Source organism: Mchenga conophoros, linkage group LG17 (genome assembly GCF_057382185.1).
Source record: "Mchenga conophoros isolate Kocher_MC1m ecotype Shallow Benthic linkage group LG17, M_conophoros_male_GT1.1, whole genome shotgun sequence".
NCBI classification, from domain to species: Eukaryota; Metazoa; Chordata; class Actinopteri; order Cichliformes; family Cichlidae; genus Mchenga; species Mchenga conophoros.
In genome coordinates this window covers 27,194,333-27,221,326 of record NC_140542.1, presented here as the reverse complement: position 1 = coordinate 27,221,326, position 26,994 = coordinate 27,194,333, and the positions used below count along the sequence as shown (strand labels likewise).

General features: G+C 39.8%; 4 protein-coding genes across 8 annotated transcripts in view; 1 reads left to right on the top strand and 3 right to left on the bottom strand.

Annotated features, from left to right (window-relative positions):
- bltp3b (bridge-like lipid transfer protein family member 3B) overlaps positions 1-748 on the bottom strand; it is a 35,794-nt gene extending 35,046 nt beyond the window's left edge. For all 3 annotated transcript variants that reach the window (XM_085251180.1, XM_085251181.1, XM_085251182.1), the window contains exon 1: positions 371-748. In XM_085251180.1, the coding sequence (XP_085107306.1) occupies positions 371-414 (44 nt within the window). In that variant the 5' untranslated portion in view covers positions 415-748. The remainder of the gene's footprint in view (positions 1-370) is intronic.
- A 2,267-nt stretch (positions 749-3,015) lies between these two features.
- Positions 3,016-6,048, top strand: ckap4 (cytoskeleton associated protein 4). Its single transcript, XM_085251183.1, has 2 exons — positions 3,016-3,463; positions 4,356-6,048. Exons 1-2 carry the CDS (start codon positions 3,152-3,154, stop codon positions 5,571-5,573), a joined length of 1,530 nt encoding a protein of 509 aa, XP_085107309.1. The 5' UTR covers positions 3,016-3,151; the 3' UTR covers positions 5,574-6,048.
- Positions 6,049-8,047: 1,999 nt separating this feature from the next.
- Positions 8,048-13,555, bottom strand: ikbip (IKBKB interacting protein). 3 transcript variants are annotated; one of them, XM_085252561.1, is made up of 4 exons: positions 13,132-13,555; positions 12,938-13,055; positions 9,390-9,611; positions 8,048-8,745 (listed from the first exon to the last, which is right to left on the bottom strand). In XM_085252561.1, the coding sequence occupies exons 1-4, from the start codon at positions 13,335-13,337 to the stop codon at positions 8,179-8,181; spliced, it is 1,113 nt and encodes a 370-aa protein (XP_085108687.1). In that variant the 5' UTR covers positions 13,338-13,555; the 3' UTR covers positions 8,048-8,178. The 3 variants fall into 3 exon arrangements, with proteins under 3 accessions (XP_085108687.1, XP_085108685.1, XP_085108686.1); XM_085252559.1 differs by lacking the exons at positions 8,048-8,745; positions 9,390-9,611 and adding an exon at positions 9,719-11,333; XM_085252560.1 differs by lacking the exons at positions 8,048-8,745; positions 9,390-9,611 and adding an exon at positions 9,719-11,285.
- Positions 13,556-16,179: 2,624 nt separating this feature from the next.
- On the bottom strand, positions 16,180-26,720 carry arfgap3 (ADP-ribosylation factor GTPase activating protein 3). The gene is made up of 16 exons (XM_085253055.1): positions 26,548-26,720; positions 24,696-24,814; positions 22,941-23,013; positions 22,698-22,829; positions 22,423-22,503; positions 22,215-22,308; positions 22,059-22,118; positions 21,916-21,962; positions 21,156-21,304; positions 20,793-20,924; positions 20,541-20,666; positions 19,237-19,389; positions 18,594-18,720; positions 18,326-18,413; positions 16,511-16,635; positions 16,180-16,425 (listed from the first exon to the last, which is right to left on the bottom strand). Exons 1-16 carry the CDS (start codon positions 26,614-26,616, stop codon positions 16,408-16,410), a joined length of 1,593 nt encoding a protein of 530 aa, XP_085109181.1. The 5' UTR covers positions 26,617-26,720; the 3' UTR covers positions 16,180-16,407.
- Between the last annotated feature and the right edge of the window lie 274 nt (positions 26,721-26,994).

Below are 26,994 nucleotides of genomic sequence, written 5' to 3'. Positions count from 1 at the left end.
TGCTGAAGGTTAAGCTACCTTGAGGTGAACGCTGAGATTGTTGATTTTAACAATGTGACTCAACTACACAACTGGTTCAACCCGACTTAGCAAGTGTCTGGAGGATTAGCAGCTCGCGTGGTGCTAGCACACTTAGCTGGGTAGCCACGTCTCAGGTCCTGTGAGGGTTACCAACTCAAAAACGCACAGTGACAGTCAACGGAGGGACGTGTTAAATTACAGGACACCCTTCATCTATGTGCGGCAAGCATAAACTCATTAAAGTGAGGTTTTTGTGGGTGCTAGCTAACGCCTGTGACAGCTTGATCCATTCGTCGTCGCTTTATTTCCACTCCCTGTCTGCTAGCGTTAACCTCAACTCATCACTGACCTGGAGAGATGCTTCAGGATCTGCTTCTTGATGAGCCCCGCCATGGTTGCGCAAATCCGATATCCGAGCCTCCGCCGCCGGGTGTCACAGCTAGCTGGCTAGCCAAACCGCTAGCTTTTCCCACTCGAGGTTTAAACTCACAGCTCACAGCCTGATCCCTTCGCCCGCGTTCATGTTAGCGGTGTTCCCGCTTTATTCTCTGGGAGACGAGGGGCGAGATGGGCGGAGAGACGGCATTTCGGACGTCCGAGTGACAGACAAGCTCGGAGACAAAGCATATCGCGTTAGGCCATTTCACGCAAATATACCGACAGAGGTCTGAAACGGTCCGGATCACTGCAATACCTCACACCGTACACCTGGACGGAGCGGCGTCTGCTGTCACGGCGTCTGGGCGGGGACTAATGCGGGGTTCATAGTCTGCTAGGAAATTCCCATTACCCACAGCCGGGTAAGTGCCAGTGTTACAAGTGGTAACGTTTTACAGTATATAAAAATGTCTTCTTTATGATTTTATCATTTCATCTAAAATGGGGCTTGCTAAACTATATTAAAAGTATATGCTGATCAAGCCAACACTTCAGTCTCGATTAATAAACGTTTTGGACGTACTTTCATTGTCATATCTACATGTTCTAAAAATGTAACTTACTTTATTCTGAAAATCTATTTTACGATGGTTCTTATAAAACAAACAAGTCTCATCTTTTAATTTCGTTTTTATTCTGTTTTTTTCTTTCAGGATTTTTAAAGGCATGATCTATTTTAAGGAAGATTTAATTTCAATTCATGTCTTTAAAATTAAAAATTAATTTTATTGAAAGTGGTTTATCCATTTATTTATTTATTCAATTTCCTTCTTTTTTTCAATTAACGTCGAAGATATAAATGAAGACATTTATCAAATTACTTTAAAAAAAGTTTAAAAACTTTTTAAATGAAATGAAGATTTTCGTGATAAATTAATCTTTTCCTCATTTTGCATAATTTATACCACGTAACATCTGTCCACTGATTGAATTTAGCTATTTATATTCATATTTAAAAGACAGCTACAAAACTTTTCAACCAGCTATACAGGCACTATTGGGTCCTCTGGATGACGAAATATCATTGTCACTATTATTAAGTTTCTTTCTTTTTTAACTTCATAATTAAAAACGTCAGACCATTAAACAGCATTGCTTTGTAGTAGAAGTAGAGGATTGAAAGTGCCGAACTGGCCTGGCTGCAGTCCACAGCTTTAAATAACTGAAAACATTTAAGCATCACGAAACAAAACATAAAATGGAAAAAGAAGACAATGCCAATGCAAAAGGTAACACTGTGACTTATTTTAACTCTCTTAATAGTCTAAACTTGTTGCACATTTGAGTTTAATACACAATTATTATTCAGTACATTTTGAAGGAACAAATCAAGGTGTGAATTGGATCACTTATAAGCTCTCCCTCTGGAATAAAACAGGGCAGTAACTCATTCCACTTTTTAAGTTTATAGTTTTTTTCCACATATACATGCTAACATTTTTATCATCTTCTGACTTAGTATTTCCATTTTCCTTCCTTTTATTGGCAATTCTGTTGTACTTTTCTATATGCAAAATTGTTATGTTGCACATCTCTGCTGAATAAAACATTTAGGGAAACATAGACAGTTGCATTTAATTTAATTTAATTTAATTTAATTTAATTTAATTTAATTTAATTTAATTTAATTTAATTTAATTTAATTTAATTTAATACGAACGTCAATAATTTCATCAGTGTTCTGCACATGCAATGCTCTCATGTATAGAACAATGCTTGTTCTGGTTTTGACTTTAAACGCTCTCTTAGCGACATCTAGTGTTCAAACCGAGAATGTGACCATTTCGTTGTTTTTTACGTCTTTTTTTAAGAAAGGGGGCAGAAAATTACTAATATTCTGTCTCAGAACGTTTTCGTTATGTGGTTTAAAGAACAAAATCCAGAAATAAAATAAAAGTCTATCAGTAAAGATGCAGATTAGAAAGCCCTAAAGAATAAAATGACAACATTATTAAAATATATACCATGAATGAGTAACGATGCCACAAAGATCATTAAGACCACTGAACTGTTGGTGATTTATTCACCTTTATAATGCGTTTACTGACTTTGACATTTGCACACGGACTCTGTGACTTTTCTGATGTCTCTTCTCTGCGCGAACGTGTACAGTACGTGATTTGCTGCCGTGCCAAAACTTCAGCTGCCACGTATGAAAGGAGGAGCAAACTGGAAGGGCAGAAAGTGCCCCTCCCTGCGCTGCGCTGCTTCACTGAGCTGTGTGCAGAAAGTTTGCATCAGCAGAAAGAAAGAAGAAAAAAAAAAACAGCATTAATGGAAATTTGTAAGAATAATAGAGACAAAAGTGTGTGGATGGCACACCTTCACGTTATTAAAAAGTCACAGTTTTTGACACACCTATATAAATCTGTCTTTATGCGATTATCACACGTGATGCAAAGATAAAAACATGCCTAATATAAAAATCTACTATAAGTGCAGCAGCCCACTAATCATTCATTGCTTCCTAGTGTTTTATGTCACCGGACAAGACCCATTCAGAGCCTGGAGTTGGGCATGGGACAACCCCCATCCGCATACCTCAGCGCAAAAGCCCCCCGGGGAAAGACACGAAGCGCTCACTGATACGCTGCTGGTCCAGTCAGTGGGACTGGACTGAAAAGCCTCTCCATCCACGACTGCAAAACTAGCAGCCCTCTCTCACACACACGTCTCAAAGCTCCCGCTAACCATGACTGCGAAAAAGCCAAAGAATAGCGACAAGAGCGCCGCATCCAGCCAAGAAGATGCGCCGAAGAAAACCCAAAAGAGCAGCCACAACGGAGCGAGTGCCCCCGGACCTCAGGGGTCGCCACGGCCAGGCAGCTGCCTGAGTCTTCTTGTGACCACGGTGTTTTATGTGGCGTTAATAGGTGCTGCAGGGTTCGCTGCTTTTCACGTACAGCAAGCGCTGGATGAAATCCGCCAGACGAGCGCAAAACACGAGGAGAGCGCACGGCAAAGCGCAGAACTGAGCGGCAAAGTGGAAAGTGTCGTTCAACAGGTAGGTAGGAAAGAATACGAATCAATGGATAGAACTTCTAAACGCCACTTTTCTTTTATCCAGGTATTTTCCAGAACTCTAAAAGGAAGCATCACCTTATAATAAACGCGTATGCACTTATATAGACGTGGATAATGTGGTTTTACTTCATGTACTCTAGGAGTCTGTGTTTGTGAGCTCTAAAATGTGAGTGGGTAATAAAATTTCAGACCCACTCAATAATACGTCATCTACAGTATTATGAATTTCTTTATCGCGGGTTTCTTTGAATGAGAACAAGTCGTTTCTGATTGCAAAGCTGGACAGGGCAGATTATGGATTTACAAGGTCAGTCATTAATGCAGAGATTCAGCTTTCTCTTGCTTCACAAAGAACATGAGGTGGCAATATCTTTTCCCGAACTCAGCCCTGCTAAAAAATTCAAATTCATATCTAGGCTGTTAAAGTGGAGACTGAGACTCCGTTAAAGGCTTGTTTCATATATCATTTCTTCTTGTGCTTGATCTGAATGATACCAAAAAGAGAGAGGAGACAGGATTCATCTCAGGCACATAAAAGCAGCCCACTGCAAACCTTCTGTTTGCTAGGATTGATAAATCAGAAGCAAACTGTGTAAAAAGGATGTGTGGCCTTTAGAAGCAAGGGACTGCACTGAGCCCCAGTATAAGATTATCTTACACTGTGAAGCTCTGATACAGTTCAAGGAATAACAATACTGAGAAACTGAAAAATTCCTGCACCATCTTTTCAACCTTGTAGAGATTTCATTTTTATACTTTGAATTTGAGCTTCATTTGCACTGCTGTAGACTGTGAAATCTAACAACATCTAAATGCGAGAAAAGAGTGTATGAGTAAAATTTGTCTTTGTGTTTCCAATGTTCTTTGTAAAGGTGGAGTCTCTGAGGGGTGTTGTGGATGGGCTGGAGTCATCTCTGGGGATCACACGGGTGGAGATGGAGGGGGCCATCAGTCGAATGAAGAGAGCCGAGGTGGAGACGAGGAGAGTGGAGGAGGCCCTTCAGAGGCTCCAGAATGATCTACTCAGGGACCTTTCAGAGGGTATCAATGACGTGAAGGAGGCTCGAGAGAAAGACTTCTCCTCTCTGGAGAAGACTATTGAGGAGCGCTTAGCTGAGGCCAGCCAGTCCATTAAAGCCAGCGTTGCAGAGTTCACTGAAGCTCAGAGTGAGGCGCAGAGCCAGCTGGCTGATCTTAAAGCCCGTCTGGGTGACATCGAAGACCCCGCTCTCATCAAACAAGAGCTGTCGGCCATTGTTGATGCTGTAGCTGAAATTAAAACAGCCAAAGATGCAGCTGACTCGTCAGGCGATTCCCTCAGACAGCAGATCAGTGCAGTGAGGGAAGAGCTCCAGACTCGCAACCGAGAGGTGGCCTCAGTGTCTCAGGAAATTGAGACACTGAGGAAAGTAATGCAAGACACCACTGGGAATCTGAGGGAGTCTCTGTCTTCAACCGAGGCTTCGCTTCAGGCTCTGAAGGACAAGGCTGTGATGCTAGAGAGTGGCATGGAGCAGTTTGCCGATGCTGTTCGTAATGTGGACGAGCAAGTGAATGAAGCAGCTACTCAGGCCCTGCTGAGAACTGATGACCTTGCAGCCAGAGTCAAAGCATCGGAGGAGAACGTAGTTTCAATGTCTGCCTCAGTGTCAGACATCAACTCCAAAGTACAATCACTGTTTGACAAGCATGATGCACATGAGAGCAGTCTGGCTGCACAGGGGAAAGCTGTGGAGGACATTAAAACTAATTTGGAGCAAGAACTGGAGGCAGTGAAGAGCAGTTTGGAGGATCTCCAGTCTAGTATAGCTGCTCTAGAAGGAGACAAGACAGAGTTACCTTCAGCAGACTCCAGCCTGGGTGAGCAGGTGGAGGACCTGGAGAGGAGGCTCGCTGCTTTGGAGGACAACAGCAGCAGGATGAAGCCCGAGCAGCTGGAGAACTTAAGAGACATGGTAGCTGGTTTGGAAGGCAAAGCAGCCAAGCTAGAAGGCCACGATCAGGCTATCGCTGCCCTGCAGGAAGCCCTGCAGAAGACCACAGAGTCACTGGCAGGCCTGTCTGAACAGCCCGACATCACGGAGGAGTAGTTAGCAATGTCCCATCGGGATGTCAAAACATGCAACAACAGGGTCAATAATGAATCCAAATGGGTGACAAGCTTTTCCTAGTTTTAAAAAGAAAGGTTTTTCAGAGTTGATGGTTGATGCCATGAAGTTGCACACTAGAAAAGAACAAACATGAGGACAGTTAGAGCAGGAGTGAGAGGGGCAGAGACGGACTGCTGATCTGTGAATCCACACTCATTCTGCACTGTACTTTTCTATTATTATTTTTTTCAAACTCACCGTTTTTGTGCCAGTTGGCTGTTTTTTAATCTTTCTAGTGGATCAATGAGCTCATTTTGAGCACCCCGTTTTTATTCACTTTGTTTTTTTGTTTTTTAAGAATTAAAAAAAAACCTTGTTAACTCAAAATTGTGAAGAATTATTTCTGGGTGTGAACTACGTGATAAAATGATTTCTTACTTTGGTTCATTACATCATGGGTGATGTATTGACAGGAAGGGCGGGAATGAAAAAATAAGAGACGTGATTTACCCAGTGGCTGATGGGGAGAGGGGAAAAATCGTAATCCGTCTTCGCTACATTATTTATAACGTCAGCATCGTGTTATTAATAATATGTGACAAGGCTGTGGAGTCCAGGCAACGATTTTTCACCTCTTAATGAATAAATACCAGATGCTGAACTCTTTATACAAGTGAAAAATAGTTTTGCCTCTTTACCAAGTGTTCCATAGGAAGGCGCTTCCTTCAGCAACAGCTAAAGCTGTGGTTGGGTGACCACTTCACTGGAATACTTCAAAGCTATCTGTTTTGGTTTAAGGCATTTGGACATCAATAAACTATTTAAGTAATCTAGAGAGTACATCAGGAAACACTCATGTACTGCATATCTCTGTAGCACTTTAATGGTAAAGGTAAGACGATTTAGGACAATGTGTTAAGTAAAAGCTGTAAGAAGAACTGATGCGTGGGGAGTGATGTCAGTAAGATATTACTGACATCACTCTGAGCACAGTGTAAACACGGGGAACATGAAAACAGGCAGCACAGCCGTTTTCAATGTTCCAAACATTAAAAAAGGGTCATGGACTACCAAACTAATCAGACACAACATTAAAACCATTGGCACTGAAAGATCATCGCTTTATAAAATCTGTTTAAGTTGGAAAACCTTTTTTTCTGGCATTCATAAGACACACTAGTAGTGCAGTACTCACACCAAATTCTTGTACATTGGGATATCTGCATCACTTATACTACTACAGAATAAGCCATGAAAGTGGTTGATTAACAGTTCAATCCTTTCCTTATTTACTGGCTTTGCATCATGTCAGTTAGGGTAGCTAATCCACTTAAACCCGATGTTGGTGGGTTAAAGGGAAAAAGAAAGGGATCTAAAATGGCTTATTTCAAAGGATGAACCGAGGGGGTGTGAAGCAAGTCCAAAATCATAATATAGCACTTTGACTCTTAAAAGGTAGCTTCAACACTGGAAAACAATGAAAGAGCATGCTTAAACATGAACGCAAGTGGAGAAATATAATGGCACCATAAAAAAGGTAGAAAGAAAAAGGGAAAACAATTAACCGCTGCTTTTCGTTACACTTGGTTTCTATAGAAAATGTATGGTGTGTGTGATGTAGTAATGGTGTTTAGACTGGTGTAATTTAAGCGTTATATTAATGGGAGGCTGGACTGGAGAGGATTAAAACTGCAGTAATTATTAGTTAATTGACAGTTAAAACTATAAAGAGGAAGCGCAATAAATGAATAGAGAAGAATGACACAGCTTCTAAGGCCTCCGATTTCCACAGAACTTTAACCGATCGAGCATCTGTGAGATAAACCGAACAAGCACCCTGCAGGTCACTGGAGCCAGGGGTCCCACTGAGGTCCTTTGTCCAGCTTTGACAAGTCAGAGCTTTTCTGGTTTGAAGAGGGGGATCCAAACAATATGTGGCAGGTGGTTTTATTGTCGTGGCTACTTGCAATCGGTGACAGGGCTGGTCAGAACCAATAACTGGAGCTATAACTCAGTAATTCACATTTACCCTGGAGACACGAGAGAGATTCTGCAGAGCTCTGCTGGAACGCGAATAGGCACATTCCTCAAAATGTCAAGCTACTGTATTGCTGTATCCCCTAAAGCTAGTATTATGTGGCCCATACTGAATATCAGGGAGATTATAGAAGGAGGAGGAGAAGCCATCGCACATGGCATGAAACCCGATGGAAATGTATGAGAGAATTGTGCAGGTAAAAAAGAGAGTTGTGTAAGTGAAACTTCTTCTGGGGGGCAAAACCAGCAAACTTTTCATGCAGTTGTATTTGTTTTACTGGGGATTCTTGACTTGGTAAGTAATGAAACTGACACTTAGATGGAGCCAGGCAAAGAAAAACAATAAAGCGATCAAATCTTCATCCTCGAGGTCCAGATCATATTACGCCATTTAGAAAAGCTGACAGCCTCAGATCATAGTGATTGCTTCAAGGGTGTTCAGATGCTCACATTTGTTTTATTCGTAATAAAAAACAGATTTATTTCAGTATTTGTTCTTGTTCTAAAACAGCAGTATGACAGGTAATCGGGTTAAATCGATGAATTGAAGCCAATGTCGGTTTGTTTTTCATGTTGGCTTGTGTATCTCTCCAATGTCTGTTATATCAGCTATCTCGTTGACCTGTTTACTTGTGACGCTCAAATCTCCCTCGACTGCAGTGAGGTTGCTTAATGTCTGTCGAAGCTCAGCGATCTCTCTCTCTCTTTCCATGAGATCTTTTGCTAATCGTCCTATCCGAAGAGTCAGGTCTGACAACTGGGGCTCAAACGCGCCAAAGTCTCTCCTAATATTAGCCACCTTTGGTTTAAGGTCGCTGGCAAAGGTCACCGTTCTTATCACGCGGGCCCGGCCGCTCTCTAGCTCCACCAAGCGCTCCGAGATCTGCTCGTCGGCGCTGGCGAGTTCAGGGATGCGTCTGCGGAGCTGCTCTGTGGCCTGAGAATTGCGTTCAGATGCGGATCGGAGGTTGGAAACTCGATCGATGCTGCTGGCCAGCACATCCCCGATGCGTTTCACCATGCTGTGCTCCACCCGAGCAGCCTCGTCTTCAAGCTCGCCCACCTGAGTCAGCAGAGACTCCACCTCAGAGTGCAGGCCATCCATCCTGCGCACATCAGTCCTCACTGACGACACCTAGACGGCCATAGGGAAAAAAGAAATGTTTGAAACAGCACTAAGAAAGCTTTTTTTGTAAGGGCTTTGCATTATTGCACAGCACTGTGTAAGTATTTAGTCTTTCGTTTTTATGTTATCTGTAAAAAAGCAAAAAGAATCTTTTGCAGAGGTGAACATGCTTTTTTGTTGCAAATTTGGGTATCAACTGAACCAAATAAATACGCGGCCGTACTGCTGATACCAATACTGCTACTTTTAACCTATAAAGGGACGCGAAATATATAGCAGAGTGTGTTATTGTTTATGAGAGAAATTATCATCAACCTGCAATTTCCGAAGAGATTTTAATGATCACTAAATCACATTTTTACTTTCCACAATAAATAGTACAATAAAGCACCCCTATCAGCTTTTCATCTATTTTTAAACTTTTAGACCTTGAATGTAAATGTGGTGTAGCTGAGGTATAGTTTTTCACCCCTCCACCCCCAAAAAAGTATTTAACTGAATTCAGTGGGCTACATACTGAACGGCAATATCGATTGCTCTAGTATTAATCAGATACCGATACCAGAGTTGCTATCAATATGATTAGTCTCTACCCACATACACTTGCACTCTAGAAAAAGAAAAGGCGCGACATCAATAACATCATCAATAACCTTGCTGGTAAAGTCCTTTGTGATGGTCGATGTCCGTGCTTCGATCTGACCCACAGCTTCTCTCAGTGAAGTCAAGCTGCTCTGAAGCTGAGTCCTCTTCTCAGTCAAGCCAGTAGCCCACTCCTTCAGCCGAGCTACATCCTGCTCCAAACCCTCCAGCTGAGACTTCAGAGCCCCACGCTGACCCCCGAGACTCTCTAGCATCAGCTGGACGCTCTCACACTGAAAAAGGTGGTACAGGACATGTTTTTTCCCCAATGGAAAAAAACAAACAAACAAACACCTCAGGACAGAAGACGATTCACTGAGAGGAAAAAACAAATCAGACATTGTTCTGTAAAAACAAAAAAAGATTGTTTTATTAAATAAGCTTAGTGACACAACAGGTGACACAAGAACAAGATGGAAACGTGACATTCAAATATGTGGATTGTCTTGATATTTGCAAAGCTTCTTCTGTTTAAAATCTAATCTAACACTTAGAAATTTTATTGACCCTGTTCATTATTGCTTGTTTCCAACTGATCAGGGGATCTTTTGCTGTTTAAACAACAAAAACGTGCAAAGAAAATGGTCAACAATGACGACCTTGCATCAAAGGTGGTGATATGAAACTGCTTTGTTCTCAATCAAAACTTTAAAACCTAAAACATATCCAGTTTACATTTGAATAAAATAGAGAAAAACAGAGAAGACTGAACAAAGACTGGCACATTTAATGCTTTAAAACTGTATCAGTGCATATGGATACCTTGAGAGTAGTCGGGCATATTTAATAAAATGGTGCACAAAGGTAAATGTATCCGACTTCTGTAATACAGTGCAGTGTTTTAATGAGCTCGTGTTGACATCAGGCTAGTTTTCTGACATTAAAGTGAGGTACAAAGTTTACAGAGATACTACTAAACTCAACTTAAGGGGTTTACAGCCTACAGTTAAACAGGACATTCCTACTCATTTTTCCTAGTGGACAAAAAAACAACAACAATGACATCATTCTGTGAGGTCATCAAGAAAAGGCTCGGTCAATTTATCCTCTTCATCTTTCTCCCACTCTTCCTCCTCCTCATTCCATTCCACTTCCTCCAGAGCGTCAGAGTTCATTTGGCTGTCAACCCCACTTTCCCTCAACACCATGGTGAGTTCACGGACCGCCTCTTTAACCACGGACAACTCATTTTTCATCTTCATGATGCTGTTTTGAGCCTGCAGGGTGTCCAGCTCCTGTCTGATCTCGAGGATTTCATTTGTTGCTTTCAGCATGCTGTCCTCGGTGCCGAACACCTGCAAGGTCACCTCCTCCAGCCTCTTCTCCATCCCGCTCAGATCTCCACCCAGTTTGAGGATGGAGCGCACTGCCTCTTCTACCGCCGGCAGATGCTCTTCGCAGGCCCTCGCACGGGGAATGTGCTCCTGGAGCTGAGAGCTTAGCTCGGCCTCCCTCTTGTTCAGGATGCCGATCTGCTCCTCCAGCTTGTGGATCTGCTTGGTGTTCCAATCCAGCTGATCCTGCGCTCGCTTGACGTCGTCCTCCTCTGTGCGCTCCAGAGCTCGGGCGTTCCTCTTTGTGCTGTCCTTGAGCTCCTCCAGCCTCTCCGCCAGTGAACGGATTCTCCGCTCGGCTTCATTCACCCGCTCTGTGGCTCCTGCATGAGTGTCCCTGGACTCGGCCTTGAGTGAGGTGAGATCGGTGGTGACGGCTGCCAGACTCTCTTGCCACGTCTCGGTCACGTTGAGGAAGTGGGCGTTGACCTTCTCCAGATCACGGGAGGCAGAGCTTTCATCAGCCTGTATTGTCGTGACAGCAGCATGGAGGGTGGAGATGTCCTGCTGGAGTTTTGTCACCAGGGAGATGGTGGAGAGCGCATCCTGTAGGTCATCCTCAGAGGCGGCAAGCTGCAGCCGCAACACAAAACAGGAGTGCTGTTTCTGTGGGAGCTCTATCTGCAGTATTCATATAATACACAAAGTGGTGCACTCAACTTTAAAAGAATGAAATTCATGAAGATAGTTTTTTTTCTCCCTTTCTTTAACTTAAAGGTACTTTTTGTAATTATCCCTGCAGTTATCTAAATCTTTCAACACCAGGGGGCAGTATTTGACATTGGGTGTACTTCCATGTTTTCAGAAGTGCCCATAATTGTAAATAACAATGCACCCCTAATGACTTGCTTTGGTAAATAAAGGCTTGCTGCACCATCTTGTGGTTCAAATCAGTATCACATGAGAATACAGGTCCTGGTTCAAATTCAGGTGACATCTTTTAAACAAAGAAAAATCAAAGCAGTTGTTTCTGCTCTACCTGTCATTGACTTTGGGTAATATTGGAAGGTTTTAAGGTGTTTTTAAAACATAGGAATTTACAAAAGGTATAGAAGCATCCCTTCTGACTTGATGCTTAAAGTTAGTTGCATATGTTTGAGGTGAGTAAAAAACCCCAGAATGTCCCAAGAAATGCAAAGACTAAGCAAGTTTAATTCTGCAAAAAATGTAACCATAGTTTTCCCCTCCCTTGAGGTTAAACAAAATATATATAAAATAAATAAAATATAATAAGAAGACACTTTTTCTTTGCTAAACTTAAATTCAAATGGGCTGAAATGCAATAATCTCAAATGGAATTTAGGTGAACAGACACATTGGATTTTATGTGTCCAGATTTTGGAATATTTGTCTCACAGCTTTCCTTAAGCAACCCAATACAACACAATCATTGTTAAGTTTATTTGTTTTGCCCAAAGAACTAAATTCTATGTTGAAATAAAGAACATCTGGTAGCCATAGAGTCCAGTTAAAAACAAGGTAGCGTTTTATAATACAGTGTGTGGTTAAAAAGCAGTTCCGCTCAAATAAAATCTATTTTATCCAAAGTATTAATAATTGCCTACAAATACCTACTAGATACAGTAGAATAAGGGGCAACATTTCACGTTTTTACAGGAGCCAATAAATAATTACACTGTAACTAATTTTCAGTAATGCATAACTTCCTTAAACCTTAAAATTACTTAAAACTAAGTTATTATTTCCTGTAAAATATCTGAAGTGATGTCCTACTTAAACGTACCTACACATAGTACTTACAGTATAATAACTTCTTCTAATTACATCTTCTCTAAAATACATGTTAACATACAAGCTATAAACTACTTAAAATTACTTATGGGCTATTTAAAATTACTTGGGCGCAACTTAAAATGACATAAAACGGAATGATTTCTTCTTTCCTGTGAAATACCTGGAGTTAGCACTACTTAAAAGTAGTTACGCTGATACTTAGAGTATAATTATTTCTTCTTGCCTAAAAACATATTATTATTACACCCTTATCCTACTGTATCTAGCAGTAAATATTTATAGATACATAATTACATCGTAATTTCATGTAAAATACACTTAAAATCGATTTAATTCTAGGGGAATTACACTCTTTATCGTCGGGCTAAATATTTAAAGATCGCTAAGTATTTGACATTCACACCCATCAAAATTTGCAGATTCATGGTCCAAACACGTTGAGGATCTGCTCCACAGTCAATCAAACGTACCTTTTTGGAAACTCTGACAATCTCCTCCTCCATGTCGAACAGACTGGAAGTTTTTCCGTGTAGAGATCTGTATTTTTCCTCAATCTGGGAAAACTTCTCATTCTGCTGCAGCACCAACCTGAAAGTCAGAAAACCTTCAGAGAGAAGTCCTCTGTAGTTCTGAAGAAAGCGTTAATACTAATATGTGGACTTACCAGCTCAGAGCCCCGCAAGCTGCGAGCGACAACAAGCACATTACACTTCTAATGTCCAGGCCCGAGGACGTTTTGTTCGCTCCTGTCTCGTCTCCTGCTTCAGTCTTCACTTTCTGCGTTTCTTCTTTCCCGTTTGAGCCTTCTGATGGTTCATCGCTTTGCTTCTGTGCCTGCGTCTTCCTCCTCTGCTTTAGTTCAGTGGGCATTTTAGCGCAGTAATAAACCGCTGGTTATCTTTTTATAGCCTATTTAGAGAGTTAAACGGGCTTACCAGAGTTTGTTACCTTGCACAGAAAAACAAGACTCCTGTTTTAGAGAGAAGTTCATAATGTAGAAATCAACTTCAAAAACGCAAAAAATAACGGACTGAGTGTGCGTGTGTTGGCGCTTTAAAAGGACTTTTTCTTTACCCCTGTTCCTTGGAAAAATGCGACCTTCAAGGGGTGCTTCGTAAGCTCGTAAATATTAATACTGTAATGTTTAACTAGTTAAAAGCACCAACGCTTTTAGTTGTTTAAATGCTATAAACACAATTAAAGAGAAACATTTTACTCCAGTAACTGATTATTTGTTCGTGATGAAACCTTTAAATTAAGCAACTTTTCGCCAGGTTTAGCAGTGTTGTTTGATTTTGCATCAAATTTCCGACAATGACCGCACGACTATCAACGCAACAACCGGCCACGTAAGCGGTTGCCAGAATTTGCTCTGAAATTGGCCAAAGTGGATTAATGTCTGCAGAAGTAGATCAACATTTGATAGACTGTCCGATGTGGAAGAGAACTTTACTGATATAATTTTAAATTTTCACTGATTATTTAAGATATTTATCAAAAACACGAGATCACGTTTCAGCTTTTTAAAGCGAGAACTGCTGCTTTTATCTGGTTTATACTATTGACTTTTAACGAAGTGATATTTGCCCAATAAAAACAAGCAAAGGTCTTGAGCCACCCTTTAGTCTTATATTTTTATAGAGAAAAATTGGAAATGAATGGATCAATTGCATGAAACACTGAAATTTACAAAAGATACGGAAGTACAGTAGGTAAGGGAAAATTGAGTGGGTGGGACAACAGAAGGGCCAGATGCATCTCTCAGGTCCTCCAGTTTTTTTAGGGCACACTACTCACCCTGATGATAAAGGTTTTCTGCCAATAGCTCTTTGAGAATCATCTTGTTAATGCAAAAATATTTTATGCCTGTCAAACTGTGCTGTCATTGGCATTTTCAAAGATTCAGGCTGGGTTCTTGGATGTTTAAGAGTTTTGCACAGTACTGTGAATAAGATGTCTTAAAAAGAAAAAACAAATCCCACTTAAATCTAAAAAAAAAAAAAAAAAAAGTTTGCAGGCACACGGACCACAGACACATTTACACAAATAATGAAGACAGTAAAAGTTTAAGCACAAACCATTTATTTGGCATATTCCCAAAAGTCGTACTTACATTTTGAGTGTCAAAAATGGTCAAAATCTATCTGTAAGTTTTTTCATTAATGAAAAACCCCTATACAAGATTGTATGTAGCAGTTCACAGCGGACTAGAGTTTTAATAAACAAGTTTCTTAATCCATCTCATATTCAGGATGTGTTGACATATTTATTTTGAGGGCTACAAGGGCCATGCAGCTTATACAAGCTCCTACATGTAACAATATAGAACGGCAGAGACACAATCTTACAAAACATATATGCCGACTTAGGGGCAAAAACTAGAGTGCAACCAAGCAAAAGCTGTTACACACAATTTCCAACACATGTGCAAAAGATACCTAGATTGAGACAACAAGAAGGTGTGTAAATCAAAGATCTCCGGACTAAGGCATTTACTGATGGGAATTAAAAAACAAAACCCAAAAAACAAAAATATATTTGACCATTTAAGAACCTCTTTAGTGTTTCATATTTGAACATGTCAAATCAAACTCCTGGGATGTTCCAGCTTCTCAGAAATTAGTCTGTACTATTATGACGGAGTCCGGGCTTTAATTAGTCCCTTTAACTTTGCACAATGATAAAGGACAGAAAAAAGGCAAAAGCGCAAGCTTTACTCTGAACAGATATCAAATCTAACTCAAGCACTGCCTGTAGTTCTACTGTGTTTAGAAACAATAGCATATATAAAGTTAAAACCTTTTATGATGGCAGTTAAAGTAACAGAAAAAAATAACTGATGGTTTTAAAGGGATCATTCACATTGTTCTTTTAAAGTGGAAACGAGGCCTGAAAGCTACATAAAAGGTCTCAGCACATCAAGAAATCCTTCAAGTTTTATAGAGGCGATCCAAGGGCCATACTAAGTGTACAATTTAGAGATTTACCAAGATGATTAGGCATTTATTTCAAGAACATTAAAAAAAAAACAATAATCTAACAAAAATTACTTCTTAAAATGATGACTGAATTCTTCATAGCATCTAATTCTATGCAACTGGAGCTTTTACGAAGCTCATTTGTTGTTTTAAAGAAATATTTATATCTTATAATAATTGTTTTTTTTTACTCCTTAAAACTTTGACATATCACATTCCTTTTTTATAAGCATTTCTGCATGACTTCCAAAAAACAACAACAACAACAACAACAAATTGCGACTCACAGGATAATGACACTTATGTGCTAGTGACGCATCAGTTTACATAACTTACAGTACTCTTACTAAAAGTATATCTGTTGCCCCAAGGCCTCTGTTTTAAATCAGCTTTTGGTCCTGCCTTTGGAAGAGCAAATGTAAGTGCACTTTGGGGACAGAAAGGACACTTTCAACCCTGCATGAAGGGGCACAAAAAAACAAAAAGCACAAAAACAACACTACAAAGTGCACGTGATGAGTCAGTTACTGAATTAAGTACTTACGGAGGTAAAGGAATCAAACGGATAGCCCTCCTAGCTCCTCAGACTGCTACATACAGCATTTCTATATATGTAAAACCCCGAAGCTCAAAGCAAACTTAACATAATGCAGGCTGAATATTCTTCATAGCTGTATATACACAAATATCTTCCTTCAAGGTGTTTGCAGGGGGAAAATAATTCCACCGAAAAATATTGTGCTCTGCTCATCTTTATTTGATCCCAAAGACTACGACTATGTATATACATCATCTAATAAAAAACTAGATATAGATATACAATATACAAGTACATTCTGCAGACTTGCTCATAGCATTGATTTATATTTTCCTCCCAACTCTCCCACGATGAGCACCCACTAGAAATGTCATCTAACTGGCAAACAGAAGATACCTATGGACGGTGAATCCGACATGTTCACTTAGGAACTGTAGTGATCCTGAAAAATGGAAATTAAAAAAGCACCATGAGAAGTCGTCATTATTGATGAACTTCTATCATACGCTGGAATATATCTGACTGACCTGAATTGAGCTAACTACGCCGCTGGCCATGACTGAAAGTTTTCCTGCAACTGAGCGCACTCCATGTTTGAGCTGCGACATGTCGGGAGCACTGGGGAGTACGTTGCTCAGACGGTACGAACTCGCTGTGGACACGAGGCAAAAAGTCAAGCAGACAGAGAGACAAAAAGCTCGAGGACTCGTGGAGAAGCCACTCGCATGTACAGTCATGTGAAAAAGACAGTTTTCAGGAGACTCTCTGCAGTCCTGTGTAAAACAAAGTACAGTAGCCTGCTGAGCACATTTAGCAGCAATAACTTGAAGCAATCATTTCCTGTATGATCTTACAAGTCTCTCACATTGTTGTGGAGAAATTTTGGCCTGCTCGTTAAAGCAATGCTGTGATATGATCATTGTCCTGCTGCATGACCCAGTTTTGTTTAAGATTCATCTCTTGGACAGATGGCCTCTCATTCGACTCTACAATACTTTGGTATACAGAGGAATTCATGGGGGTCTGTGACTGCAAGCCCCCCCAAACAAACATCCCTACTTTGGGTTTTATCTGTATGAAGGACATTGTTCCAGAAGTCTCGTGGTTTGTTCAGATGCAACTTTGCAATCCTAAACTGGCAATCCTTCCAAACAAACTATACTTGTTCAGTCATGACCATTAACATTTAACATGCCAACATGCTGAGGCCTGTAGAGTCAGAAACAGAGAAACTAAAAAAATAAAATAAAATGCTACAAATGGTCTGACCTTCTAGTGACTTCCACTCCTGATAAGATCAGCAATTATATTGAATGTTTTCCACTTGTGAATAATTGTCCTCACTGTAGAATGAGCGACTTCAGATTGTTTGAAAATGGCCTTATAACCCTTCGTAGATTGATTGGCAGCAACAATTGCTTCTTTAAGATCATTGCTGATATCTTTCACCCCGAATGCTCCAGAACAGGAAAACAAAACGTCTGCTGTCACAGAGGTGTTCACACTTGCTCAAAATCAATTACTCAAATGCCTTTGATTAGCAGCACCTGGAGGCTACTTACCTTCTTAATGCCTGTGGAAGCAGTAAGTGTGTATTTAATGTTTTCAGTCTTGTGAAACCTGCTTTTTCACATGATCATATGAAAGAATTTACGGTATTTAGATTTCCTCTGAGGTACAAGGGTTGAGACCAGTTCGACCAGTATGCACAGTTGGTATGGTTAATCACTCTGGAGCTAGTGCAAAACTTCAGTGTATGTGAGATAAATTACTCACAATTTCAGCACAGCTTCACAATAAACTCAAAAGTCAGACTTCTTTTCATAATTTCAGGGGCATAATATTTTATATTACAACCTGTATCACAGTTCAATACTTATTATGTAATTATTCTAGCAGAGATTCAAGGGTCATCAGACAGGTGGAAAACCTCCATTCCACCTAAAATTCCACCCAACAGTGTAACACCAAGTAGGATAGGCCAAGATTGTCTTCTCAATGTGACCACCACCTAACTAAGCCTGGAACAAGCATCCAACATGTGCAGTTTCTCTCTTATGATACAGTTTTAGCAACCGGCATTAATCAGTGACCCAAAGTCCCCAATAAAATTAAGAACACAGCTGAATTTGTGGCGCGTTTGTCTACTTATTACTGACAAAATGACCTGGAGTTTGGAAGATGTATCAGAAAAGCACACAGTTAACAGGTTGTTAAATCCAACTTTAAAGAATCACACAAGTCGGCATCTTATTAAAAACAAACAAACAATCATACTAAGATGTTCCTCCGAGCGGCTCAACATACAAGCGCTAAGAAAAGAAGAGACAGTCACGTCTTACCAGTCTGCTTCTTTGGATCATCAAATAGATCGGCTGAACTTATGGATGCACTCGCAGAAAATCTCTCCAGTCGGGTTTTGGCTTCATACTGAACAACAGAAAATTTTGAAAATTTTAAAGACCTTCAGGAACTAATGTTCAGGCTTATCTCAAGTTCCAAGGAACAAATACAGACAGTTTTTAATGTGATTTCCCAGTCTAGTATTCACCAAATGAAATCAAAGGAAAAGCACAGTTTAGAATGTGTGTCCACGTTGTGCTTGTATACCTCAGAGTTGTCTTGTTTTCCAAAGTACATATCAGACGAGATGGCTTTTACATCATCTCCAAACTTTTTCCGAGCTTCTCCCGTGTCTGAGAGCGCTGCTGTTTCTGGTTTCCTTCTGGTTGTGGGCCTGATAACAGTTACCAACAGAAAAAAATAATAATATGACAACAGGAAGAAGTACTTTAAGCACAAATCGTGTATTTTAAAAGAACACGCTGAATTAAATTACACCAAACATATTTAAGACTGAAGAGTCTTACCTTTGTGTAAAAAGTATCTTAAGCTACAATTAAAAAACACTGATGACCACCAACACTACACCTCAGCCAGCTAGCAGACGCACTTATGCTATCATGTGTTGAAAGTTCTACTTTGCCTTCTTCTCGAGTTATTGCATGTCACCCATCAGCCTTTTGCGGCTGAGGTGTAAAAAATTTCTTTCTGTAAATTAGTAATTTTATTTGATAAAATAGAATAAATCTGATTATTTTATTTGATAACATAATCAGATTTATTCTAGAAAGCCCTTATCTTAATTTGCTGTTAATTTTGATTGTTGTATTTAACTAAAATTTGCTTTGAATCATTAAACCTAACCATAAAAACATGTAGAAAGCTTCAGTTTTGTGTTTAAACAACTAACCTGTCATCAAATGAAGTTATAGTGGAGGACAAGAAAAAGTCTGGCTCTGGTTTCTTGCTCTCTTTCATCCAGCCTCTTCCATCATCTCCATCGCCCCACCGTGAAGAGAAACTGTCTGAGGTTTCACTTTGGTCCTCAAAGCGAGTTAGAACCCTGAAGAAAGAAGCCAACAAGAACAATATAAGGTGGAACAAAAAGAGAGATAATGGACTTTACTAGTACGCTGACACTAAGATACCCAAATTTACACAGTCAGCACATTGTTTAGCATGCAAATGTTAGATTTATAGACTCCCATTCATCATGCTACAGTGTCAGGGAAGTGCTCACAGATCCCACATTAATCCTGTAACTTGAAAATGACTCTGAACATAAAGAAATATTAGAAACAGAAAGAACAAAGAGCTCTGCAACACATAGTTCAATATCAACACAGTCTGAATTGAAAGAATGAACTTTGCCAAGTTGTTCATTCGTCTAAAACTGATATATTTGAGTGCAAGAGCACCAAGAAGAATTACTCCTATTTAAAAAGGCTATGGATGTTCACAACAAATGCTACTTCAGGTTTCCCCAACTGTTAATCATTAAGAGCTACTACATTTTTCACACACCATATATATTTTTGTACCATACTCAGTTTTATTTATGATCATTTAGAATATTATATGTTTTAATCAAACTGCATCAGTAATTTTTTTAAGAAAAAACAAACATCTATCTGACCTATCACATCGACCCTCTGCATGTCCTCCTTCACTACATCTGTAAACCTCTTTTTTGATCTTCCTCTTTTTCTTCCTGCCTGGCAACTCCATAGTCAGCACCCTTTGTCCAATATACCCACATGTCCAAATCATCTGAGCATTGCCTCTCTGACTTTATCTCCAAACTTTTCAAACTGAACTGTCCCTGTGATGTACTCATTTCTAATCGTGTCCACCCTGCTCACTCCCAATGAAGACCTTGACATCTTCAGCTTGGCTTTTTGTCAGTGCCAACATCTCCAAACCACACATCAAAGTAGGTCTCACTATCATTTGGTAAACATTCCCTTTCACACTTGGTGTCACAAATCATATCTCCATCCACTCCACCCTGCCTGCACTCTCTTCTTCACCTCTCTTAGCCACTGTCCGCTACTTTGGATAGTCAACTCCAACTATTAAACTCATCTACCTTCACTACTGATATTTTTTACAGCTTTACTGTCTCACTCAAAAGGAAAAAAACCCTGTAATATTATTAACACAGTATCAAGATTTCATTTTGTTTATATATTATCAACATCAACTTTATCTGACCTAGAGCTGAAGGACCCTTCATCGTCATCTTCATCAATAAATCGCCGTCCTTTGGTGGTCTTTGCTCCAATTGGATTGTCCTGCTGGATGGTGTGCATGTCTGACATCACAGAGTGAGAAACTCCACTACAGAGAAGAGCCAAGAAAGAGTAAAAATGACAGTGAGACACATTAAAATGGAGAAAAAATTAAAAAAAAATAAATCTTAAATCTACTAGAGGTTTGTCCCCCCTCACTCCCAATTTGTCTTACCTCCTCATGCCCAGACCCATGCCCAGTCTCTCAGCCTGTTCCTTCTTTTTCCCCTCTAGTCCTTTCAGCTTCTGCTCTTCGATTTTCCTCTGCTGCTCAAAATCTTTGTAGGCCAGCCGCATGGATGGAGCACTGAGAAGAAAAAAAGTAGGTAAGCTCAGAGATGGAAACAGACGAGCCAAATGTGGTGCATAGCTTAAGTAATATACATGATTTAGCCCCTTTCTCCTGAGGTAAAGAGAAGAAAGAGCCATGGATTTCATCTTGCCATAGAGGACACAAAGTTACATTCGCTTTCCGATTAAGTGATTACAACAAGAAAGATGGAATGAAAAAGAAATAAAAAGCTATGGGTATTCTTACATGGACTCCTCAGTTGTAACGTTCTTCTTGGCACCAGCAAAGCTCTCTTTCTCTCTGATTTTGTCAGCAGCCTGCGCCTTCTTCTCGAGCTCCGAGAAGCTCTGGCTGCTAACCTTCTGAGCGCCCAGACCGCCCTTCTTTGAGGCCAGCTGCACACAAACATACACATTACAATGATGTACCAAATAAAACAGATAACGGAGCTGGGATAGAAGCTTGTATTCTGAGATAACATTCAGAATCTCCAAGATTAAAAACATATTTTAAAAGAGGAAAATTCAGAAAACAAAAAACAACCTCTCATAATACTATACTATAACCTCTTATAAATGGGTCCATGAGGCAGCAGGGCAGTGCAAACTGCAGGGACATGTGGAATGGGACCCCAATTCATTATTTAAAACAAACGTGTAAAGATAATTTATTTTATTGGCAGTAAATGGTGCCTACTGTTGTTGTGATTCACCTTATTTACCTGTTCTTGTGTCCCCTCAGGTCAATCATGTGATGTGTGTGTATGCAGTGACTACTGCTGCACTGCCTAACTTGGGTGTAAATGTGGCCCTCCCTATGTGGCTGTGGTGTGTAGTACGATCAGGTTGACCCGAGCTTGTAAAGTAAGACAACGTGACTGGCTTTCTATTTGTCTTAAAATTTATCTCAGACACTACTTGAATTTTTTGTCTGAATATTACCCTCCTCCCTTAAGTAATAGTTTTATTGTACTTATTATGACACCAATATAAAACTTTATACATACTGTTTTCTTGGCACCTGCTGGCTTCTTCTTAAGAAGAGAAGAGGGCTCTGAGAAAACAACAGACAGAGTGAAGTCAATATTTAGACAGACTTTTACAGGCATTTAGGTAGAGTTAACTAAACATGCACAGTATTGACTCAAACCTGGGTTTGCTTTTGGTGAAACACTGAGCATTTCCACATTGGGACCCTCCTCTGAGTTACCTGAAGATAAACATGTGATGAGCCACAAAACTATTTTAATATAAAACTGCAGTGAGTCAGTATAAATCAGATTATTAAGCAATGACACAAAGATACCATTACGGTCTTCATCTTTTTCTGGCTCTGAAAGCTTCTCTGATGCGGAGGGGCTCAGACTCATTTTGGCCATGTTCAGATTTTCAGGAACAGCCTGGCCAGGAAACAGACACACGTAGTGAAATTAATAATCGCTGTGTCAGGCTGTGCAGCATATCTGTGGAAAGTTCTGGACTAAATCCCAATTGAAGAAACCACACACTTATACCTGTGTATGCAGACTGAAGAAATCCACCTGCTTGTCGCCTGGGGATGTTGGAGACAGAGGAGCCTGACTGTCCAGCCACAGCTGTGGAGAACAAGAGCCGTAAAATGATTCAATTATATGAGCGTTTATTATAAGTGTGATAAGCATATGGGTAATACCCAGGAAGCCAGTGTTTAATAAATTTAATCTCTCAGCCCCAGGTTGGTTTCTCCCCGCCCCCCTTGAGGAGAAACGTGGAGGTGTTTTCAGACTGTAACCCAGCCTGTCAGTGTTACCTCAGTGCCATGGCGTCTGGTTGCTTGTGTGGCTAAAGTCTTTATCTTCTCTCTGTACAGCTGTGCAGCCCGGCTGTTGTACTTGGCATTGGCGGCATTGGCTCTGCAGCCATGTTGACTGAAAAATGCAATCTGACACCGAGAGGTCAAATAAGAAACAGGAAAGCAAACAGGTAGAATCACGCTTGTGTCACACACTGCTGGAGTTTTAACCTGATGATAGTGTGCTGATATTTTACTCACTGCGCTGGTGTTGCCTCCAACTTGCATACATCTTAGCTGGAACCACGACCAATTAAAATCCAGCTCGGTGGACCTGTGTGGCACAACAGGATCAGGGTTTGAAGAATGTGTGTTTGAACAAAGAAAAACACCTGAGGTTACAGAACCCTATCCACTCCCATCTCCTTGCTTGAGCTGCCTTTGTTCCACTTATCCTTCACTGTATCTGAATCGTCTTTATTCTGTTTTATTTGTTTTGGATGCTTAAGTCATTTATTTTTATCCAAAATTACAATAAATCTCTAGAGATTGTTATGTCCAATTAATATACCGTATCCAGGATTACTGCTCGTAGTTTACACATTCGCCCAAAAAGTGAAAGATCCCTGGTTCAAGTCCAGGAGGAGAAATAAATCCCTTTGGGGTGGGGTCAGGAAGGGCATCCGGCATAAAAATAAAATCTGCCAAGTCAAACATGTGAAGCTACCTGTTGTGGTGAATGATTGCAAAATAAGGAAGCAGCCTACAATAGCTTTACTATTACATTACACACTTTTAATGTAGTCATTTGAAATGACAGTTTATTTTTTTCTTCTTTTTTTTAAAATTGCTTATCTTTTTAAAAGTTTACTTTTATTACACAGGTAACACAATCCTATGCCTTAACAATAAGAACACCAGTCATGCTTAGTTACCCTACAAAGGCCTGTTTTTGGCTGAGAGTATACTTCTGAGCTGTTGAGTCCATATTGCACTACATCTTTGCAGTTTGGGTTATAAAAGGTAGAGGGAATTTGATCAAAACACTGTGCATATCTTACCTTCTTTTCATTTCTATGACTGCTGTTGTCTTGAATTTTTTAAAGGGTTTAATACTATCCTAACGAGCTGATATTTTTACGTCCTAATTTCTTATACTGCAAAAAAACAAAAACTTTTTATAAAACTCAATTTAATTAAAAAAAAATATTACAGCAACAGCAGAGTCAAGGCACTTTTGTTTGCAAAAACGGAAAAATAATCATTCACATCCACTTTCACTTCAAAGAGGTGGCTACAGCGAATCATCTGCCTCCATCTCACCCTATCCCAGGGATCCTCTTAAGTCACACCAACGCTCACCAACACCTTCTCCGTTTTCTTCCTCTTTTCCTCCCATTGGGCAGCTTCATCTTCAGCATCCTTTGTTCAGCGCTGCATATCTTCATACTAGCTCAGCCTTGCCTCTCTAACTTTGTCTCCAAACTGCTCAGCCTGAGCCATCCCTCTGATGTACTCTTTTCTAGTCTTGCATGTCCTGGTAACTCCCAGTGAAAATCTGGAAGCTCTGTCCCCTGTCTTTTTGTTAATCCCAACATCTCCAAACCATACATCATAGCAGGTGTCAGTAACGCACTGCAAATCTTCTCAGAAAATTAAAAAATAATAATAATAATAATAATAATTCTCAGTGTTTAATCCTCAAACACAACCTTCCCATTGAACACACTTCTGAACTGTTGTTTACTCTTGATTTATTATTTTGTTAGAGGTGCTTGTGGCTCATGATGAAGAGGAGGTTGTCTGCAAACTGGCTCCTCTAGTCTGCATGTTGAAGTAAACTTGAACCCAAAGATCCCGATGCTTCTATTGGAGTGTGTGATGTTAGATAAAAAGCACTTATACATTTTCTACTGTATTTGAGAACTTTCTTACAACAAGCCCCATTCACACATTGACATGAGCACCAGTCCATTTACCTCCAACTCCAAGGAAAATATATAATTCCTGACTTACCTAATAAATGAAAGGTGCACTCCCAGAGACCTGTGAGTCCCAGAACAATCTATACAGACAAAAACCCCATAGGTGATGCTGGCCCAGCTGGGGTTCTTAGCTGCGCAGTCAAAGCAAACCTGAGGGACAGAGAGCAAGAATATATACAAACACACGAGATATTCATCATATTAACAAAAGAGACGGATCATTCTATAACTGGAGAAGACTATTTTTTTAAAATATAGATAATTTAAAGATATTTTATTTGATGTAAGTAATAAAAACAAATAATAAATTGATATGGCCAGTTCAGGCATCAAAGGTGCACTTTTTATTTGTTGCATACTATGCTTGATGCAACCTGGTAACCAATATGGCAGAAAAAAAAATGAGATTTTTAAAATAGTGTTTAATAAATTCTTGACTATTAAGTGAATGAACTCATATTGCATACTCAGTTTCAGATGAGAGTTAGTTTAATCACTTTAAACAACTTGACCCTGTACTACAAACTTTTACAAAAGCAACAGATTAAGCCCTTATGAATGAAAAAGCAACAACAAAGCATTTACGATCATTTTAGTAAAAATTATATGGTAACCTGGTTAAAATAAGAGTAACAAGATTGTACAAGTTAACGTGGCTGAAATATAGTACTTTTATTTGCAGTTATGACATAAATGTGACAAATACTCAGGACCACAGCAGTGTTGTTTAATAATATTTCATGATTTTAAAATGTTTATTTTATATGTATGTCAACAGGGTTGCAAATCATAGCTGTTATTAGTGTTTTCTCAGAAAAATATGCTATCTAGGGATAAATGTGGTCATATAAATAAAGGATACTTTGAACCTTTGGTAATATGAGTAATAGGGTTGTATTGGTTAGACTAATGCACTCAATGCACTTAACTAGTCAGAAAAAATTGAAAAAAAAAATAAAAAAAAAATATGTCAGAGGACAGACCTTTGGTCTACCCATGGTGTTGGCACATGAACAACATGACATGTCATCTTACTGTTTTATCTCTTCCTTTCTAAGGCGAATTAGGTCGTACATGTGCTGTTGGACACAATTTACAGAGCATAATGTTCTTTAAAATATGCTGATGTTAACAAAATGTTTAAAAACACATGTGGATCTGGAAGAAGTGGATTTCTAAGCTGGAAATTTGTTTGTTATATTTAGACGTGTTTTATAAAATATTTCATAACCACTGTTTCAACAACTGGATTTACATTTTGTCTCAGGAGTATATTTGGTATTGTAGTATTTTATGCATGGATTCTTTTCAAATTAACGCAGTTGTAGAATGGTCCACGGGTGGAGGCCAAGAGCGTGAAGAGTGTCCGACTACACGAAGCAACAGCTGTGAGGATAAACAGGAGACTGTGCTACTGACTCAAACAGCTGTTGGTGAAGTGGCGTTAATTTCGCAATGAGATCAACAGATAATAGTTACAGCAGCGAGTCGCAAACACATCTTTGTCCCTGAAGATGTCTGTTCTGTCTTTTACATGACCCGAGTCGAGAAAAGGCCTTAGAAACGGAGCTTTAAACAAACACGGCTAATGTAAACTGTCAAAATGTAGCTAGCTAGCTGTCACCCCGTTTTCTAACGTCACGTCACGTCAGGTTACAATTTCTAAGTTTTGTGATATTTTGCTTCTGCACGTTTTAAAAACACGTTTTTTTTAAACCCGACTTATTCTAAAGATGACACACGTCAGACAGCTGTTAAATTGGTCGCAAACTGAAGCCAGCTGTGGCGTTTCCCATAAAGTGCGACGTGTCAGATATTTAGTTCAGCGGACTTCCTTGTGCACCAGAATACACCCGTCTTTCTGGTATTTATTTAACTCTCACCTTATTCGTAGGGATGGAACGAAGTCGCTTGAAAATAACAGAAATGTCCTGCTTGCTGGGTTCTGCCATTTTTCTACCTGTTGGTGTCTGGCGGTTAAAGGAACAGCATCAAAAGCAGACCCGTGTTTTTCCCCTGAACTAAACCCGACACGTCAGTAAGAGAACACCATGGGCGGACGCTGATTGGCTGGAAATGATCCGTCGTCGTGTTATTGTCGCAAAGGCTTCTTGGCAATGTAGTTTTAGATCATATAAGCGATAGCTTACGTATCTTCGAATTTCATGCATTTCTGTGTGACCGCAGCCAAAACATTAAACACAACGCTGAACAATATAACTTTAATAACGTGTCTTGAAATAAGATACAATAACACTAAATAAAAAATACTAAAATATGATAAAATAGTTCAATAAGATAAAAAAAAAATGCATGAAAAATGGATCATT